At 32.9% G+C, this 19,303-nt stretch overlaps 1 protein-coding gene across 1 annotated transcript in view; it reads left to right on the top strand.

The window, feature by feature from the left end:
• The window catches only part of LRP1B (LDL receptor related protein 1B), a gene marked incomplete at its 3' end in the record, with an annotated part of 2,351,282 nt that overhangs the window by 1,684,733 nt on the left and 647,246 nt on the right, over positions 1 to 19,303 (top strand). The window contains exons 45-46 of the mRNA XM_082630936.1: positions 1,758 to 1,958; positions 7,279 to 7,524. Of these exons, the coding sequence (XP_082487062.1) occupies positions 1,758 to 1,958; positions 7,279 to 7,524 (447 nt within the window). The remainder of the gene's footprint in view (positions 1 to 1,757; positions 1,959 to 7,278; positions 7,525 to 19,303) is intronic.

The raw sequence follows: 19,303 nt of genomic DNA, 5'->3' as shown, positions 1-19,303 counted from the left end.
TGTTACTTTAAAACACTTCTAAATTTCTGGCATATATAGTTCCTACTCATCAGTGTTCCTCTATTTTTTTTAGAAGACTCCTCATAATATTTGCAGTTTTATTTTCTTAAGTTTAGGATAAGTTCATGGGATTACAATAATATTGTTACTATTTTATTGGGATGGTATTAATTAGGGAAAAAATAATACCTTTAATATATCTTCCTCTCTAAAACCAAACTATATCTTTATTCCAGGCTTCTTTTGAGTTTCTTTATAAACTTTTAAATTTTCATATAAATTATATACAGTTTTGTGTAGTTTAACTCAAAATACTTTGTTTTATGGTAGATTGTTTGGTTGACCTTTTCTTCTACTATATTATCTTTGTATATATGAATTCTATTGATTTTTGTATAATTTTTGAAACTAGCTACATATATTTTAAATTCTTAGTTTCTTATAGTTCTTATTTTTTATTGATTTATAATTATGTGATTATATTAACTGCATGTAATGATATTCTTTTCTAGTTTTATACCTCATTCTATTGTCTAATTACATTACATAATATTTCCAGACAATATAAAATAATAACATTACTTTTATTTATGATGTTAAAGCAAAATTTTATAATGTTCCTCCATTTATATTCAAATTCATTAATGAAGTGTTCATTTTATGTGAATAAAATAATTCATTTTATTTTGATCAATAAATAATGTTGAATATTATCAAATGTATTTATATTAACTGTGGAACTGATCATTTGTGTTTTTCTCTTATTTGATATATAGTAGCATAGAGAATTATTAATATGTTTCTATAAATAAAACATCTTTTCACAAATATTTTAAAATTCAGTAGCCTTAAGTTTGAAGAAGACATTTAAATACATAATGACTCTTGGACATATACAAACTAACACTTTTCCATTTCCCTTTTATTTGCCCCATTCATTTTATGAGATGTTGATATAGTCAACCAATAACCAGTATTTATCTTTAGGAACATTTTTTATTCACATTACATATTAACATTGTATAATTCATAAAAGATGATTAATTAGAAGAAAAATACAAATATTCTGGAAAGGAAGAATAATTTGCAAAGAAAAAAACAGCTTACATAGTCAATACCCATTGTTTTCTAGGAATTTCACATTGTTACTTTTGAAACATTCTGGCTAAACAATAATCATTTCATTTTTTTCTTTCAAAGTCAATAAAGAACATATTTCTCTAAATTTTGTCTGTATATATCTTAGCTACTAAAATGTTTAGTAACATTTTACATTCTTCTATGAAAGGACATGTACATAAGTCTGAATGTGAGGAGTTGAGTTGCTAAGGTTATAAATGTAAATAGAAGGACATCTTCGCCTTCAAAAATAAAACATTTGCTTAATTTTAGGTCTCCAAAGTACAGTGATAGTACTTATCTAAATTTAGGGCTCTGAAAAGGACTCATACTACTATAAATATATCTTTAAAATTTGCTTTTAAAAGTAATTAAACTTTCAATGAGTTACAGATTTTTTTTTAATAGGGTAAGGCAATAACTTGAAACTAAAGAAAATATCAAGGCTTTAACACTAAGAACACTATTACAATGAGGACAAGAACTACTAAAATGTTGTCATGAAAATGTCAAACTATCAGCAAATAGATTTCTTGCTAATGGCAATTTGTTCTGCCTCTGACTGAAGACAATGATTACTCATTATTCCAGTGGCTTAACTGCAAAAATTAAATGCATGTTGTTGCTATTTTCTCAAGGGAGATGCATCAACAAAGACTGGGTATGCGATGGAGATATCGATTGTGAAGATCAATCAGATGAAGATGACTGTGACAGTTTCTTGTGTGGGCCACCCAAGTACCCTTGTGCTAATGACACTTCAGTCTGCCTGCAGCCAGAGAAACTCTGCAATGGGAGAAGGGATTGTCCTGATGGATCTGACGAAGGCGACCTCTGTGGTATTGCACGTTTCACTGCATTGCTTCTTTCTGGAGACTAGAACCTTTCAGTCCACTAGCTGATAGTTATTATAGTAGCATTTGTTCCTTCCAGTCATTTCTTTAAATGTAACTTTTAGAGTTGAATCCTGTTTACATTTTACAGGCACTGTATATTTATTTAAAAAATTAAATATTATCAGAAATCTCTAAAAATGAAGCAGAAAAGGCTACCCTAATCCAACTAACTTAACAATTGTACAGCTGCATTCATCATTTAGATCTCTGAATAGTCAAAAATGTTCCCACAATTGAATTGATTATATTCTGTCAGTGAGTTGCTCAGAACAGAAGACTCCTGTTATTATTAAACTATGGGATGAAATTTACTACCACCCAATGTATTTTGTCAGGACTTTGGATCATTACCACAGAAACCTTTTTTAAAAAGAGGAAAGGAAGAAACTGGATAATGAAATCAATAGAATGTTACTTGATTTTATATAATTTTCTCAGAAGTTTTTAGTTTTCATACAGTAGCTTTCTTTAGTATGCTTTATCTAGTTAAAATGATGATTTCAATGTGATAGCTTTTGAGCTTTGAAATCACTTTTCACTAGCCATCTCCTTATGCCACCAGCACATATAAAGCAATTACATTTCCTTCTCTGTGGGGAGATCAGAGATTTGGCAAGGAGATTTTAAAAATATGTTTTCTAGATAATACTGAAGGTGACATCAATAGAGTAATGATGAAGATTTACAGCACGATAAGAACAATAATGAGAAGACTTGAGGCTGTGAGAAAATGACTTTAGGAAATGATGAACCTGCCTGATTGGAAATAGGAAAGACAACTACATTTAAGCCTAAAGTTATCATATATTGATCTGAATTGAGCATTAATAGCATACTGACCGATATAAAAAAGACTATTATTCTTTTTTAAATTTATGTAATAAAACATCCTTTCTTCCAAATAGTCTGTGATTCTATAAAACAACCTTGAAACAGTAAATACAACAGTCTTCATTCAGTGATACTATCATTTAAACAAACAGAAACCCTAAAATTAAATTTAAAGAATTACAAATAAAGGATGACAGACGTAGTTTATCTGTATTCACTTCTTTTTCTCCCAGCTTGTTCTCCCTGGTGGAGTAGTTCGGTGGATGGAAAGATCTCTTACATTACCATGTATGAGAATTGCCATGAAGTTTGTAAGAGCAATTCTAAAAGAAGGAAACTATCAGCAGTCTTAAAATTGAAAGTGTATAATTATAGAAAAAATGAGATTTTGACAAGTTTGAATTCTATTCTTCAATTAAGTCACCTAGGCAGGTGGCTTAGTTTCTGGAATTGCCAGTTTCCTTATAACAAATATGGAGATGATATCTATTAGGAAATCATGGTAATAATACCTAATGGACTACAGGTCTTGAAATAAATTAGTGCTTTTCCATCTTTTCTTCACCCTTTGGGTTAAATGAAGTAAATAAAAGGCAAAGAAGAGAAAATACAGTCATTAAGAAAAATGAAGAGAATCATAAGAAAATGCAGCCTATTTTCCTATTCTCTGCTCCCTAAAATGGGAATATAAAATAGAAAAGGGTATTTCTTCTGAATTCATTTCTCTGTCTACTTCAAGATTGAAAATCAGTTCTTGCTTATCAAGCTACTGTATTCATTGGCTAAGAAGCCTTGCTCAAAGATTTTAAATGAGTACAGGGAGTAGAAAAGGTCACAGTAAAGCTAGGTGTGGAAGTACCAGAGGAGATAAAAAGACATTTTTATACTGATTGCAGCACTGTGGCATATTGAACTCACATACTCTGTCCTTTATGAGGTGAAGTTGAGGGAGAATTAGAACAATGAAAAACAAAAACAATCACTGGTCAAGGGGTTGACTGAATTTCAGAAGGCTCTTCTTTTCTCCGAAAAGGTGCTTTTATGTGCACCTTTGTAGTGTCAGTTTGTAGATGGTCGGCAATATTGGTTCCTGTAGGGAAGTGACACTTCAGTCTCTTGTTTTCAAATCCTTTCCCAACCAATACTAGGTTAGGCCCTGTCCAGCCAGGCGGGGATGTTGGCTTGAGTGCTGCAGCAATGGGCATAATGAATCATTTACCCAGTGGACATGAAAGGTATACCAAGTGAATTAACTTTAAATAATTGGCATGAATTGGCTTGTGCTAAAGAGTGGATTTTAGAGAAAGATACCCAAAGTTGAAGGGGTTTTTTAAACCATTTGCTATAGATGGTGAAAATGTACAGTTTGCCCTCTTCATGTCAACTCCTTCCAAATAGTTGTATCTAAAATAGCTGGTTTTTATCCCCCTACTCTACCCTACCCCCGTTGAAACAAAAACAAGGATTGATTCATATCCTGTTCCTCAATACATGTAAAATTTATGAAAATGACTTGTAATCTGTAGACAATATTTGGGAGGTGTCTTGAGATGTAAACGTCCATCGTTTGGGTAGTGAGGTTGTTTGTTTTCTCCAAATAAATCTGGTCTATAAAATTTTAAAAAAAGAGAGAGCTCAAGAAGATAAGTTGAATCCTGTTGGAGAGATTATTTTTTCAGGGGGAATTTTAAGTGATTTCAAGAGGAAAGAGATATGCACTTAAGAAAGAAATAAGAAGAGATTTCAATCATTCAAGAAGGGAGTTAACTGTTGATTTTTGTTATAAGGGTATGTCAAAGATAAAACTGGATACTAGTTAAAGTGATATTTACTCAGTAATAACTATTGCAATAGGGAAGAGTATCCAAAATTAATTGAAATCAGCTTCACCAAAACAAAAGATGAGAAACTTTTTAAAGGCTGGAATGTGCTATGGGAAAGGCACTAAAGGGTGTTAATGGGGCATTGGCCCATGTGACTAGGCCATCTGAGTTTGTTAATTGGTGCTCATCCCAGAGAAGAGACAAACTTCTCATATCTTTATGACTAGAGGCAGTGGTACAAGTCAGAGCAAGGTACCCACAGGGTTGGGAGTAAGGGTGAGAGAGTTATCTCCTTAAATGTTTGCATTTCAAAAAGATGGCTTTCAGATTCTGGGGTTGGGAGGAACAGTTCTGGGTGGTAGATGATTGACATCCCAAAGGTACAGAGAAAGGATTTATATTGCAAGTTTTCTAAAGTAACTGCTCTGAGATGGGGCTCAGGACCCTATCTGCCTATCATCAGGTTTTGGGGAAAACAATAGTAGATTTCTACAGCATCATGGAGTCATGGAGCTTTCTCAGGGAGGAACTTTAAGGAGGGCTGAGGTCATTTTAGGGATGCTGCCATGAGCTGTTAAAAACTGTGCTAGTGTTTGTCCAAGTCTTTTATTGGCTTGGGAAGAGGGGGTTAGGGAGAGGATTAGACAATGAAATTGTTTGTGCTGAGAGTCTGCAGTTTTATCAGCCAAGACTGAGGGTTCAGAGGCGCTTGACTAGAGTTTGGTCAATGAGAGAGTCTTTGTCAGGTAGCAAAAAATTTAAAAAGAAGCTGCAGGATTGAATGATAGGTTTAGGGTTAAGGGAAAATTAACAAGGGGCTAGCCATACAAACATTGCCATTAAATTTATATATTAAGTTGTAGAGTTTCAACATGAATTTTGTTTATCCTAAAATCTAGGATTTAATTCCACAGGTAGTGTCAGAAAGAGACATTTGAATGCTGAGAGAACAGTCGTACTTGAAATAAGCTAAAAACATTGTAACAATTTTTTTTCACCTGCTGTGTATGATGACATTTCTTTACAGTAATTCTCTTGAAAAAGAATGTCAATGGAACAAAATGGGGCAAAGGCTTTGAAACGACTGCTGTTTTGAAATGATTATGATTACAGGTGAACAAACATATTTGAGGGAACCAAGAAATGAATCTATGTTTTTTTTTCTTCTAAAATAATGCCAAACTTGAATTCTTAGAGAAAACAGTTAATGTAATCATTTTTCTTTTCTTTTTACTGTAACTTCTTTTATGGTGACAAATGTGAAGAATAGTTGACCCATACAGAAGTTTAAAATGTGTAGAGAATATTTTTGAAAGCCTTACATTCCAGTCCAATTTTTTGAGCTGGATGAAATTCCATAGAGAACAGGAAATATTAGAGGTATATAAGTAATTATTATTGCAATTTGCCCATCATTGAACAACATTCCTTTTCAGTATGTCTCAAAACACACCTAATTGAACAGTCTTTGAAAACTGCTCAAACATATTTTTAAAGCAAAGAAAGAATGCTTCCTTTGGCCTTATTACTATGCACCTAATAGTATATAATAATAGATAATATCATGGTTGTGAAAACAATTATTTGCTATTTTTGTCAAGGGCGTAAATATGACATCTTGAAATTTCCCAGTTAGACAAATACTAGCTCAATTTAGGGGCAGTTGTATGCTTTTGGATGACTTTGTTAAATTTGGTTATTCAAGAAATATTTTTAACTGCTTACTCTATGCTAGGCACTATGCTAGCTGTGGGATATACATGGTAAACAGAATGAATATTTTGCATACCCTCATGGATCCTACAATCTTGTGATGAAATAGAATGATAAATAAATATATCTAATGTGTAATTATAAACTATTAGTGCCCTGAAAGAAAAGTTCTCTTTCTTTATACAACAGTCTACTTGCTGATTATTTCAGTCAAAATGCCAGGTCAAGGATTTTTGTGTATTATTTATTATGTTTCCATGGCTTCATTGAATTAATAATAATAACCAATATATGAAGTACAATGTATAATTTACCTAATTTAAAAATAAATATCTAAGAAAATAAAAGTAAATAAATATCTGTAGCCAGTAAAGGACAAACTAGTCCATTCTGGATTATTATTATAAATCACACTATAGATGTAGAAAAAGATATATAGATATAATACATACATGTGTGTGTGTATGCCTGTTTATTTATAAACACTGAGATAAGTCAGATTTTCAGATCACCACTGTATGTGAGTCCCTTTTGGAAGCCCTCAAAAACTGATTTTGCATAACTGCTAAAAGGCTCAGCATAATCTTTCCAGTAATAATGGAAATATTGAACTCACTTTACTTCTATGGAGTAAAACAAAGTGTACTCCAAAGATTTATAGAAATGAAAATCTTCCATTCCCAATTTCTGTCATATAGAACTCTATTTGGTCATTAGATGAATTCTTTCATCATTCCTACCCCACCTTCTGGGACAAAAATCTAAAGAGTGCTTTCTCCATTCATTTATAATATCCTTTCTCTAATTCCAGCCTTAGAGAATTGAGTTCAATGATTAGTATTTAATTGAGCAAAACAATTGATGATGCCCTATAATCTGTTCCTCTCCTTTTATAGATGAATGTTCACTGAACAATGGAGGCTGTAGCAACCACTGTTCTGTTGTTCCTGGAAGAGGAATTGTCTGTACTTGCCCTGAAGGACTTCAACTCAGCAGAGACAATAAAACATGTGAAATTGTAGATTATTGCAGCAATCATCTGAAGTGCAGTCAAGTGTGTGAGCAACACAAGCACACAGTCAAGTGCTCATGTTATGAAGGGTGGAAGCTGGATGTGGATGGTGAAAGTTGCACAAGTGTCAGTAAGTAGATGTGTGTTTTGCTATATTTAAGAATAGCAAGTGATATGTGTGTGTGTATGTGTGTTGTGTGTCTTGCTATATTTAAGAATAGATATTGAGAAAAAATGCAAAAACACCTCAGAAAATCAATAATGGGTACAACTAATTTTAGAAAAGGCATTTAAGTATAATGTGTCATACTAGACCTACTTCAAAATCTTTTGGACAGAAAATATTACAATAATCCTTTACCATTACAGTCCATCTGATTATCTTTTCCTTAAATAACTGCTTTTGTCATCTTCCTCCCTAGGTGCTTATTTTTGTATGCTCCAAAGCATTTACTTTTATTTCTCTTTGAATGTTTAGAACCCTCCAAAGACTGACCCTGTCCCACACTTCCAACTGTATTTCTACTACTCTTGAAAACAATTCCTTGCTCTGGCTGTGTTCATCTTTTGATTGCCCATTTAAGACATTCTGCTGGGGCTTCCCTGGTGGCGCAGTGGTTGAGAGTCCGCCTGCCGATGTAGGGGACACGGGTTCGTGCCCCGGTCCGGGAAGATCCCACATGCCGCGGAGCGGCTGGGACCGTGAGCCATGGCTGCTGGGCCTGCGCGTCCGGAGCCTGTGCTCCACAACGGGAGAGGCCACAACAGTGAGAGGCCCGCGTACTGCAAAAAAAAAAAAAAAAAAAAAAGACATTCTGCTGATTCTCTAGATCATATTCCACAGTAGGAAAAGCAAACAAAGGCTATGGAATCTGAAATTTGACTCTAATCCTATAAATGACATTCATTATGTATGTGGCTGCAGGCAAGTTACCTAAAATTCCTTGAGCCTTAGTTTTCTCATCTTTCAAATATCAATTCCCATTACAACAACATGCTGTAAGAATAACATGAAGCACTTTTTGCTGTGCCCTATACCCATTAAGTGCTTAATGAATGGTGGCTTCCCACTGTCTTCTCCAGATTCTTAATTTGAGTCACAGGACACTTACAGGTCCATGGATAGAATTGAAGGGGTCTATGAAGTTTGTTAGGAAAAATTTTACACCTTCATTTTCTTTAGTCTCTCACTGAAGGTTAACATTTCTTTCAGTTGTGAATGTATACCACAGACCAATTCTTAGCAGCAACTATGACTATGTTTCCAATAGAAGTGATAGGCATATTCATATCATGTTAAAGTTGTTGCTAATATCACAAAATATCACTTATGTTCAGGCTTTGAAAACCACTGCTACTTCAATAATGGGAGTCATTAGACCCACTGCTCAATCTTGTTATTGAATGCATTAATTTAAAAAAGTACATATATTACTCCATCAAAATTTGTTTTTTTTGAATTTTGATAATTGTATTTGAATATATTTGATACTTTTTTCTATGTAAACTTTTTTTTTTACTTTTTTCTTACTGTTTTTGTAGTCTTTAAAAATTTCTGATTAGAAGTACCCAGGCTTCATCAGGCTCCTAAGAACCCATACATCATAAACTTTTTTCATTTTGTTTCTTCTGCTTATATTGTACTTTCCCTCTTTGTCTCTAAAAATCCTGGATATTTTTTAAAACCTACTAGGTCAAATCTTTCTTCTTTAAGAGTCTTCTTCCAAATATTCTTGCTCTCCACTTATTTCTCCTTTCTATATCTAGAATTTGTCCAAGAAAATATGTGGTCACATTTTTAATTTGCTTTTTTAATTTCTATCTTCTTCCTTTGCTCTTTACTTCTCCAATAAAGTAGTAAGCATCTTGAAGTCAGAAATCAAGTTATAGATTTTTCTCTTGGTTTTACATAGTATCCAATAAAATAATATGCAATTAAAAACATGATTTTTTTTAGGGAATGTTAAATTATTTTATTTCAAATGTCGTCTTCTAGTTGTTTTCTCCTAGCTGTTAAAATTTGAGTCCTAGAGACATAAGTTTCATAAACATTTATCTAACTCTTTCTCCTTCAAAATTCTTGCACAACGTAATTGGCATGAGAAGCTGAAAAAAATAGTTTGTTGTAATAAAAATAGCCATTTCATATACATGTTTGGAGTAGGGAAATGATAGATCAAACTTTGACCTCAGATATATTTATAATCATGTTTTACATGAGAATTGGCTCTATGTCTGGTTTTTAGATACAGATGACAAAATGATTGACTTATTATAGGGGCTTTGTACTCTGTGAAATCAATCACAACTCAAGCTGAATATTAGAACAATTAGAATATTAGAACAATTCAACATTTGAATATAATTTACCAGGTGCAAAGATAATTCTTCTAATGGAATTGACCCCTTCTACCCTCAGCTTAGAAAGAAACTCTAATAGTACCATATCATTTCTCACTGTTAAGATTGCTGTATTTCACACCTGACTTTGTTTATAATTTAACAGAGAAGCAAAAGTATATTTTACCTTTTAAAGTTAGTACAGAGCTTTTCTTACATGGAAACTTTAACCTGCTGGTAATTTATCCCTTCCTCAACATATAGTGTATTAAATACCATTATCAGCATTTATATTGTTACAGATAATAGAGGTTTTGTTAGGTATTAAAACATTTTTGGTTTAAACCAATTTTCATACATAAAAAAGTTATTCTGTTTTATTCATATCATTTCTTTTTGAAAAACCAGCAGATTCATAGTTCAATAAAAATGAATTGACTATTGATTATTGGACTTTAAAAGTAAAATTTCTTTTCTTTTGCTCTTCTTTTGTTCTTTTTTCCCATCATTCTTAAGCTGAGTGTTTCTTTTTAAAATGCATTCTCTCTATTGAATGCAATATCTGTGCTTATTCTTCTTGACATTTTAAAAATAAAAAATAATAGTACTCATTATGCCTCAAATTAGAAGCATGACTCGCCCATTTTTTTCCTCCTGAATTTTCCTCTGTAGTTGTCTCATATTCTCTTATTTCTTTCTAATCATCCCTTCCTAAATTCTTTACACTCTGTCATTGGCTGAATTGCTGAACTTACTTTATTTTCTCTAAGTTCACTTTTAACATCTTATTAGTTAACTATAATTATTTTCAAAATACTATTTTTATAATATTTTTTTAATTTAATAAAAATAAATCTCACTTCTCTTGGGTACCTGGATACTTTATTTTATCAGTGCCTTACATGTTCCCTCTTTAATACATAATTTATTAATCACCTTTCTCTGAAGTATTTTCTTTTTACTTATGAAAACCCAGACTATTGCTACTGACTGCATTTATTTTCTATGTCTGGTTTCTTTGCTATTTGGTAGTAGCCTAATTACAAATTTGCAGCATATTTCTAGTAACATTGGAAAGAACATTGTAGCATCTCCCTTTAATTTTCTTTTAGCCTGAATTAGGTTAGATTTACCCACCAATATATTTCTTTGTTCTTAATCGCTCATTTTTTAAAAGATTTTTTAATAACTGTATTTATTTTAAAACATATCTTTTTAAAGAAAGAGATCATGGATGTAAATACAAAACTGCATAAACATAATGATCACCTAGCAGTACACTGTGTCCATCACCCAAACTTTTTTTATTTTTTGGAGCCCCATTTACTTTATATTTTTTTTATTGAGTTATAGTTGATTTGGAGCTCCATTTACTCAATTTTTTATTTATTTAAACAATTTTTTATTGCACCCAAACTTTAATTCTAAAAAAAAATCTGTGCTTTTTTTTTAGAATTAAAAAAATTCTAAATAATAATATAGTAATAAGAAAAAGTCTTATTTTTACCTATTTTCATATATTATTAAAGTATATATCTCACTCTGTCTTTTTATTTTATATTTTCTTAATTGTTTCCTACTTTCATTCCTCCTGTTGTTCATTTGTACATATATTGTATATGTATATGTATATCTACCTGTATATGTATTAGTCCTGCCATAGGTTTATCTATACTTTATTAATCTTTCAAACAAATGACTTTGGGGTTTTTTTGATAATCTATTTTTCTCTATCATATCAGTTGCTGTAGTTATTTTATTTTTTCTAATTCCTTTGCATTAATTCTTTTTATATTTTCTGGATTATTGAGTTTAAGTAAGATGTTAATTTTTAATGGATGAATTCTCAACTTTATTCAACTAGCACAAATACACAGAGAAGGAAAACATTAAATTGTCAGAATGTTACATTGTCTTTCCTTATATAGATGGAAAAGTTTTCAGAGCTGAGGATAGTTATACAGATTAATCTGAATGTGGTAAAAAATATATGAGTTTTAGTTAACAGTGAACTAAAAATAGTATATGTACAGTTTTTTTACTCTATAAATTTCCACACATATTACCATATTTCTTTTTTCTTATAACAGATAGATTGAGATATACACTTCAGTGGTTTATAGTATATTTAGAGAGTAATACAATCATTACCGCTATCTAATATTATTATATTTTAATCACCCTCTCAACAAACCCCACAGGCATTAAAAGTCTCTCCCCATCAACCCCTACCCCAGGCCTGACAACCACTAATTTATTTTCTGTCTCAATAGATCTACCTATTCTGGACATTTTATAAAAATGGAATCGTAGAGTATGTGGTCTTTTCTGACTGACTTCTTTCACTTGTCATAATGTTTTCAATGTTCAACCATGTTTTAGCATACATCAGTACTTTATTTCCTTTTATTGTAGAATAAAAATCTCTTATATTGATATACCACATTTTGTTTATCCATTTATCAGTTGATGAGCATTTGGATTGTTTCCATTTTTTGCTTATTATGAGTAATTCTGCTGTGAATATTTACGTACAAGCGTTTGTGTGGACATGCATTTCATTTCTCTTGGGTGAAAACTAAGACTGGAATTTCTGGGACATATGGTAACTCAATATTTAATGTTTTCAAGAACTGCCAAACTGTTTTCCAGAGTGGCTCCTTCATTTTAAAACCCCATCAGCAATGTACGAGGGCTTCAGTTTCTACACAATCAATTTCCATCAGTTTTTACTGTCCATCTTGTTTTTATTATAGTCATCCTAGTGGGTGCAAAGTGGTATCTCATTGTGCTTGACTTTTTTCCCTTATGACTAACAACGTTGAGCATCTTTTCTTGTGCTTATTGGTCATTTGTATATCTTCCTGGACAACGTGCCTGTTCAAGACCTTTGCCCAGTTTTAAACTGGGTTATTTATCTTTTTAGTTTTGAGTCATAATTGTCCTTTACCTATTCTAGATACAAGTCCCTAATCAGATATGTGCTTTGGAAATAATTTGTCCCACTTTGTAGGTTGTTTTTTCATCTTTTCACTTTCTTGATGTTGTCCTTTGAAGCTCAAAAGTTCTTTTTTTTTTTTTGGATGAAGTTCATTTATTATTTTTCTTTTGTTGCTTGAGTTTTACTGTCATAGCTGAGAAACCATTGCCTAATCTAAGGTCATTAAGATATACTCCTATGTATTCTTCTAATAGTTGTACAGTTTTAGCTCTTACATTTAGGTCTACACTACATTTTGAGTTAATTTTTATATATGATGTGAAGTTTGATCTTCTTTCTTTTGCATGTGGAAATCCAGCACAATTTCTTTTTTTTTTTTTTTTTTTTTTTTTTTGCGGTACACGGACCTCTCACTGTTGTGGCCTCTCCCATTACAGAGCACAGGCTCAGCGGCCATGGCTCACGGGCCCAGCTGCTCCGTGGCATGTGGGATCTTCCCAAACTGGGGCACAAACCTGTGTCCCCTGCATCTGCAGGTGGACTCTCAACCGCTGCACCACCAGGGAAGCCCCAGCACAATTTCTTGAAAAGACTCTTCTTTCCCCATTGAACAGTTCCCTGGAGATTGGGCTTTTGGGGGAGCTCCAAAACCCATCTATCCCCTTTGGCAGTTTCTGGGCTGTCTGTGTCCAAGGCTGCCACAAAGCTGGGGAAATGGAGACATGATTGGTGCATGTTTTTTTTTTAATTAATTTACTTTTTAATATTTATTTTATATTGGAGCATAGTTGATTAACAATATTGTGTTAGTTTCAGGTTTATAGCAAAGTGATTCAGTTATACATACACATATTTCTATTCTTTGTCAAGTTCTTTTCCCATTTAGGTTATTACAGGATATTGAGCAGAGTTCCTTGTGTTATACAGTAGGTCCTGGTTGGTTATGTATTTTAAATATAGCAGTGCGTATAGGTCAATCCCAACCTCCCAGTCCATCCCTCCTCCCCAGCCCTTACCCTCTGGTAATTATAAGTTCATTCTCTAAGTCTGTGTGTCTGTTTCTGTTGTCTAAATAAGTTCATTTGTATCACTTTTTTTTAGATTCTGCATGTAAACATATCATATGATATTTGTCTTTCTCTGTCTGACTTACTTCACTTAGTATGATAATCTCCAGGTCTATCCATGTTGCTGCAAATGGCAGTATTTCATTTATTTAAATAAATTTATTTATTTTATTTATTTATTTTTGGCTGCGTTGGGTCTTCGTTGCTGCGTGTGGGCTTTCTCTGGTTGCAGCGAGTGGGGTCTACTGTTTGTTGCAGTGTGTGGGCTTCTCAGTGCGGTGGCTTCTCTTGTTGTGGAGCACGGGCTCTAGGTGCATGGGCTTCAGTAGTTGTGGTGCACAGGCTCAGTAGTTGTTCACGGGCTCTAGAGCACAGGCTCAGTAGTTGTGGCACGTGGGCTTAGTTGCTCTGCTGCATGTGGGATCTTCCCAGACCAGGGCTCAAACCCGTGTACCCTGCATTGCCAGGTGGATTCTTAACCACTGTGCCACCAGGGAAGCCCTATTTCATTCTTTTTAATGGCTGAGTAACTGGGATTGATGCATGTTAAAATGCTACAAAGTTTGTTGTTCTCAATGATATTCAGCATTTTTTCTTAATAAACACTCACTGGATTGTTACTAGAATTTGGTTAATTTCAAGAGTTTAGAAGAAAGATAATTTTGACCATTTTGCTAGTATTCTCATTGTTTTTATAGAGGAGAAGATTTTTGGAAGTCCTTACTCCACCATTTAGAAATTATTCTCTATATCATTAATTTTTAATTATCTCATGGTTTTTAATCTACACATTTGATGCCATAATATCTCTATTTCTGAATTCCCTATTTGAGGTGCTGTTAGTCAAGAAATTGTTTAGTAATTATTTTTAGTTTAAAGCATATGAGGAGCTTAGCAGTCTTTATTGTTGATTTTTAGTTTCATTTCATTGTGCTCAGAGCATGTGTTCATTATTAGTTTGATCATTTGCTATCTCTTGAGACTTACTTTGTGGACTAGAACATGATCATTTTCTAAAATGTTTCATGTGTACTTAGAATATGCCTTCTATTTTGATGGCACCAATTTCTATATATTTCCTGTGTGTTGAGTTTTGTGTTTATTTTCTTGTTCTCATTATATTTGTTATAATTTTTTCTATCAGTTTGAATGGGTTAAGGTTGAAACTCACATGGTATAATCATGGATTTATTAATTTCTCCATTTAATTATGTCAAGTTTTGCTTTATATATTTTTTAATCTATTATTGGGCATATACTATTTTTGTTTGTTTGTTTGTTTGTTGTGGTACGGGGCCTCTCACTGTTATGGCCTCTCCCGTTGTGGAGCACAGGCTCTGGACGTGCAGGCTGAGCAGCCATGGCTCACAGGCCCAGCCGCTCCGTGGCACATGGGATCCTCCCAGACCAGGGCACAAACCCGTGTCCCCTTCATTGGCAGGCAGACTCTCAACCACTGTGCCACTAGGGAAGCCCTGGGCATATACTATTTTAAGAGTTATATTTTATCTGTCAAACTATTCATATTATCATATAATAGTGAGCCTTTTTATTTCTATGAAAGCTGTTTGCTTTGAAGTTTCTTTTGTCTAATATTAATGTTAATTTATTAATAAGGTAATTAATATTTTACGACTATTCACAAATAAAATTTTAGAACAAAACATCACCAAAATTATTTATTTAAAAAATCACAACAGCTAGACCTATGCAGTTTTCATGATGGCCTTTTATTGTTAGCAGAGGCAAGAGTAGAATCCAGGTCTTCTATTATAAAATTTCTTTCTACTCAGTTGTAACAGAGAAGGCAATAATTTTTGGTTCAAGAGAATATACTTTCTCAAATAGACCATGAAAGTAAGAGCAGTAACCGATCTCTTAAATATGAATTCTCCTGAAGGAAAAGCATGTTTTACAGTATTTGTTATTCTGAATTACCTTGCTTAGCATATATGTCATGCCCAAACAATTCTTGTTTTATTTATGAGTATTTCTTAGAAGGTGATGTGAAATTTCTTCTATTACTAGTTTAAAATTTCATTCAGAAAAATAATTAATTTATACAGGAAATATATGCAAGTGCTAAAAGAAAAAATGAACCTATGCAGAATAAAGTAAAACTTAGTTTTCTTCCCACTCCTGAACTCATCACCAATTCCCATGGCAGACGTAACAGCATTCTTTCATTAATCTTTTAAGATGTATTCTGTGATTTACCATCACATAGGTCTAGAAAAATCTTTTATTTTTTAACTTAAATGGTAGCATATCATGCATACGGTTCACATGTTGCTGTTTTCAACTTACAAAATCTTGGAAATTATTCCACATGAGCACATGCATATTAATCACATTCATTTACGTGGCCTTATAATATTACACTCTGTGACTATCATACATTATTTATGCAGCCATCTATTGATGAATATTAATGTTGCTTAATCTTTTGCTACCAGAAATGATATTGCAAAGGATTTCCATCCTCATCTGCAAATTTTCATGTGTACAAATCTATCTTTACAAATGGACTTACTTGATCAAATAGTGTAATATATATATAAACTTTTGATGGAATATTGCACAGTGACTCTACTTAGGGGTTATACTTTCGTTATCAATATACCAGAGTGCCTTTTGTCTACATTTTAATCAAAACAGTGTCTCATCAAATATTTTCATAGTTTTAAAATCTGTTTATCATTTTATGACAGAAATTGAATACTTTTTAAAATTTCAAAGTTGTTTATATTTTCCTTTCTTTGAATTTTCTTTTTAATACCGTTTGCCCCGTTATTCATGTGAGTATTTTTTCTTGTCAATTTGTAGGAGCTCATATGTATTAAATAATTTAATCCTTTATTATATTGCAGATATTTTACCCAGTTTGCCTTTTGTCTTTTGACATTTTTTACATTGTTTTCTCTCCTACAATTTCTTCAGTAACGTTAAATGTCATTCTTTTCTTTAGGTCTTCTATGATTTGTATCAAACTCAGAAAGGCTTTCCTCATTCTAGCATACTAAAAATAAAATAACACATATTTATGTATGTAAGAAAAGTAGATACTTTTGAAGAAGCAGTCATTCTGTGATTAAAAACTGTGTGTTCTTTAACATTATTCAATATAAGCTTCTCTAGCAAGTAGCTGCTGCACCTACAATTTACTACTTAACTAAGGGCAAACAAACTATAAGCCAAAGGAAGGGGAGGCTCTTCAGAGCTGTAATGTCCCAGTTTCAGCATATGCTAAGAAATATCTGACTATTTTTGGTGTGTCATCATCCAACCTTTTCTCTTACCCAGTATCTCTTTTACTTAATCCTTTGAGCGATTTCTGGAACTTAATAGTCATAATAATTATTAAATATTTATTAAGATATTATTAAGTATTCACACTTTTAACTGTCAATTATCTTGATAACTTAGTATGTTATACACTTTATAAATTAAAATATTGAGGATCGAAGGTCTGAGTAAATTTCTCAGATTTATACAGCTAGTTGATAGCAGAGCTCTGTCTTAAACACACAGTTTCTGACTCCAAGTCTGTTACTTGCGGACTACATCACAGTTACTGCTACATTTGTGTTTACTGTGATGATTTTCAGCTTATAAAACAAATTTGCATACATCATCTAATTGGATTCTGATAGCAACAGTTTAAGTTAGGTTGAAAGGTGGTTATTGTTTACCTCATTTTACAGGTTAACGACATTTAATTCCTGAAAAGATAAAAAATGTTTCTAAGCTAATAGTTGTTTCATAGCCAAAGCAGGTAATCAAATAAGGATTGCTGATCCAAAATTAGTTATTATTTCTTTTAAACAACTGTGCATCTAACACAACCTTTTTTTTTTTTTTTTACTTTAAAAACGTTAAATTTTGGATTTTAAATTTTATTAGTATTTGTTCTATTGGGAGCTTTCTGGAACTGGTTATTTTGTACATGTTTGGTATCTTGTATCAGTTAGCTATTATCACAGTAATGTTGTGCAATAAACACCACAATACTATGCAATAAATAACCATAATACCTAAATGATATTAGGTATTATATCAACAATATACATAATGTTTGCTCACAAATTCTCAGGATTTCTGGGCAGTTCTTATGGCCATGACCAGGCTTGCTTATACTGTGTGATCAGCTGAAGGGCAAGTAGATGACTCTGCTGATTGTGGCAGCATCTCTCCCATGCTAGCTGTCAGGTGGTCCCTTAGGATGGATTCAACTCTTCTCCACATTTAATCACTCAAAATACATTTATTTAGTGTCCTGGGCAGAGCTCCCTAAAGTAGATTCACCTCCAGTGAAACAAAATGGCAGGTAACTTCCCTCCACCAAGGCAGCCAGCACCTTCTAATCTAAGACCTGGAGTGTACTATGTATTCCCTGGTGCTAGGTGTTAAGGACAGTATAATGAGCAAGACAGATGAGATCCCTGTTTAAGAGAGTTTATAATCCAGTGAGGAAGATCATTGGCAAGCAAGGAAATATTGATTTTAAAGTGTATCTCAAAAATAATAAATAGGCTATGATGATATAGAATAATGGAGGTGTGCTTTTATTAGATAACTGATCAGGAAAGACCTCTCTGAGGAAATAAGATTAATAAGAACAGTAAACCTGGTTGCAATTGACAAAATCCCAGTTCAAATGAAGTTGAATAGAGTTAAGTGCATTGGCTTATATACTGAAAGTATGAGAAGTGTATAGGGTATTTGAAGGAAGGAGCTTATCTTAAGGGTAATTGGAACTATGGATTTAGGACATCATGGTCTCTCCCCTGGTCATCACTGCTTCTGTTTCTGAGGTTTTTTTTTTTTCTCTTCTCCTACAATACCACGAGTAGACTTACACAAACTACAAGGACATGAACTGACAACACTAGGCTGAGAAATCTGTGACCATAGAAGAAAAGAGACTCTTTCCCCTCAGCTTGAAAACTTTTCTGGAATTTTACAAACCCGTCTTCCTGACTTAGATCTCACATCCACCTCTTGAGTCAACCACTTTGGCCTGGGATAATTATAACAGCTCACATTCACAGACATGTATAGACTTGGGATAGAAAAACCAATTTCCCTAAAGAAAAGCACAAAAGGGTGGCACTAACATGGAAACAGGAGAAATCTTTGTGAGCCTGGATCCCTCCCTTAAAATGTATATTCATCAAGTGAATTCATGTCTAACCCATATTAGTATGTCCAATGGTAATTGGTATAGGACTTAATACATTTTCAAAATGATAACATAATTTTTATAACTTTTGGGTATTAAAAATTCTTTCTTTTATGTACAAAAATATAAAACTTTAATCTCATATTTGTTTTCAAAGCTTTTTCTGTTTCTCCCTACTCAGGCCTGGTCCAGGATTAAAAACTAGTGGGGGAAGAGTTGTAGACATGATCTTGGGTTGTCAAGAGAACCACCATCTTCCCTCATGGAGAGTATTCACTAATTATCAGCCCAATAATTGTTTTTTGTTGAATCTCTCTCCTTTGTGGATCTAGAGTAATGTGATGGGCTAAGAGTGGCAGCGTTAGTTTTATTCACCTCT

The sequence above is a fragment of the Mesoplodon mirus genome, assembly GCF_964341445.2.
Source record: "Mesoplodon mirus genome assembly, chromosome: 8".
Lineage (NCBI taxonomy): Eukaryota > Metazoa > Chordata > Mammalia > Artiodactyla > Ziphiidae > Mesoplodon > Mesoplodon mirus.
The sequence above is the reverse complement of the archived record's forward strand: the minus strand, read 5'-3'. Positions and strand labels throughout refer to the sequence as shown.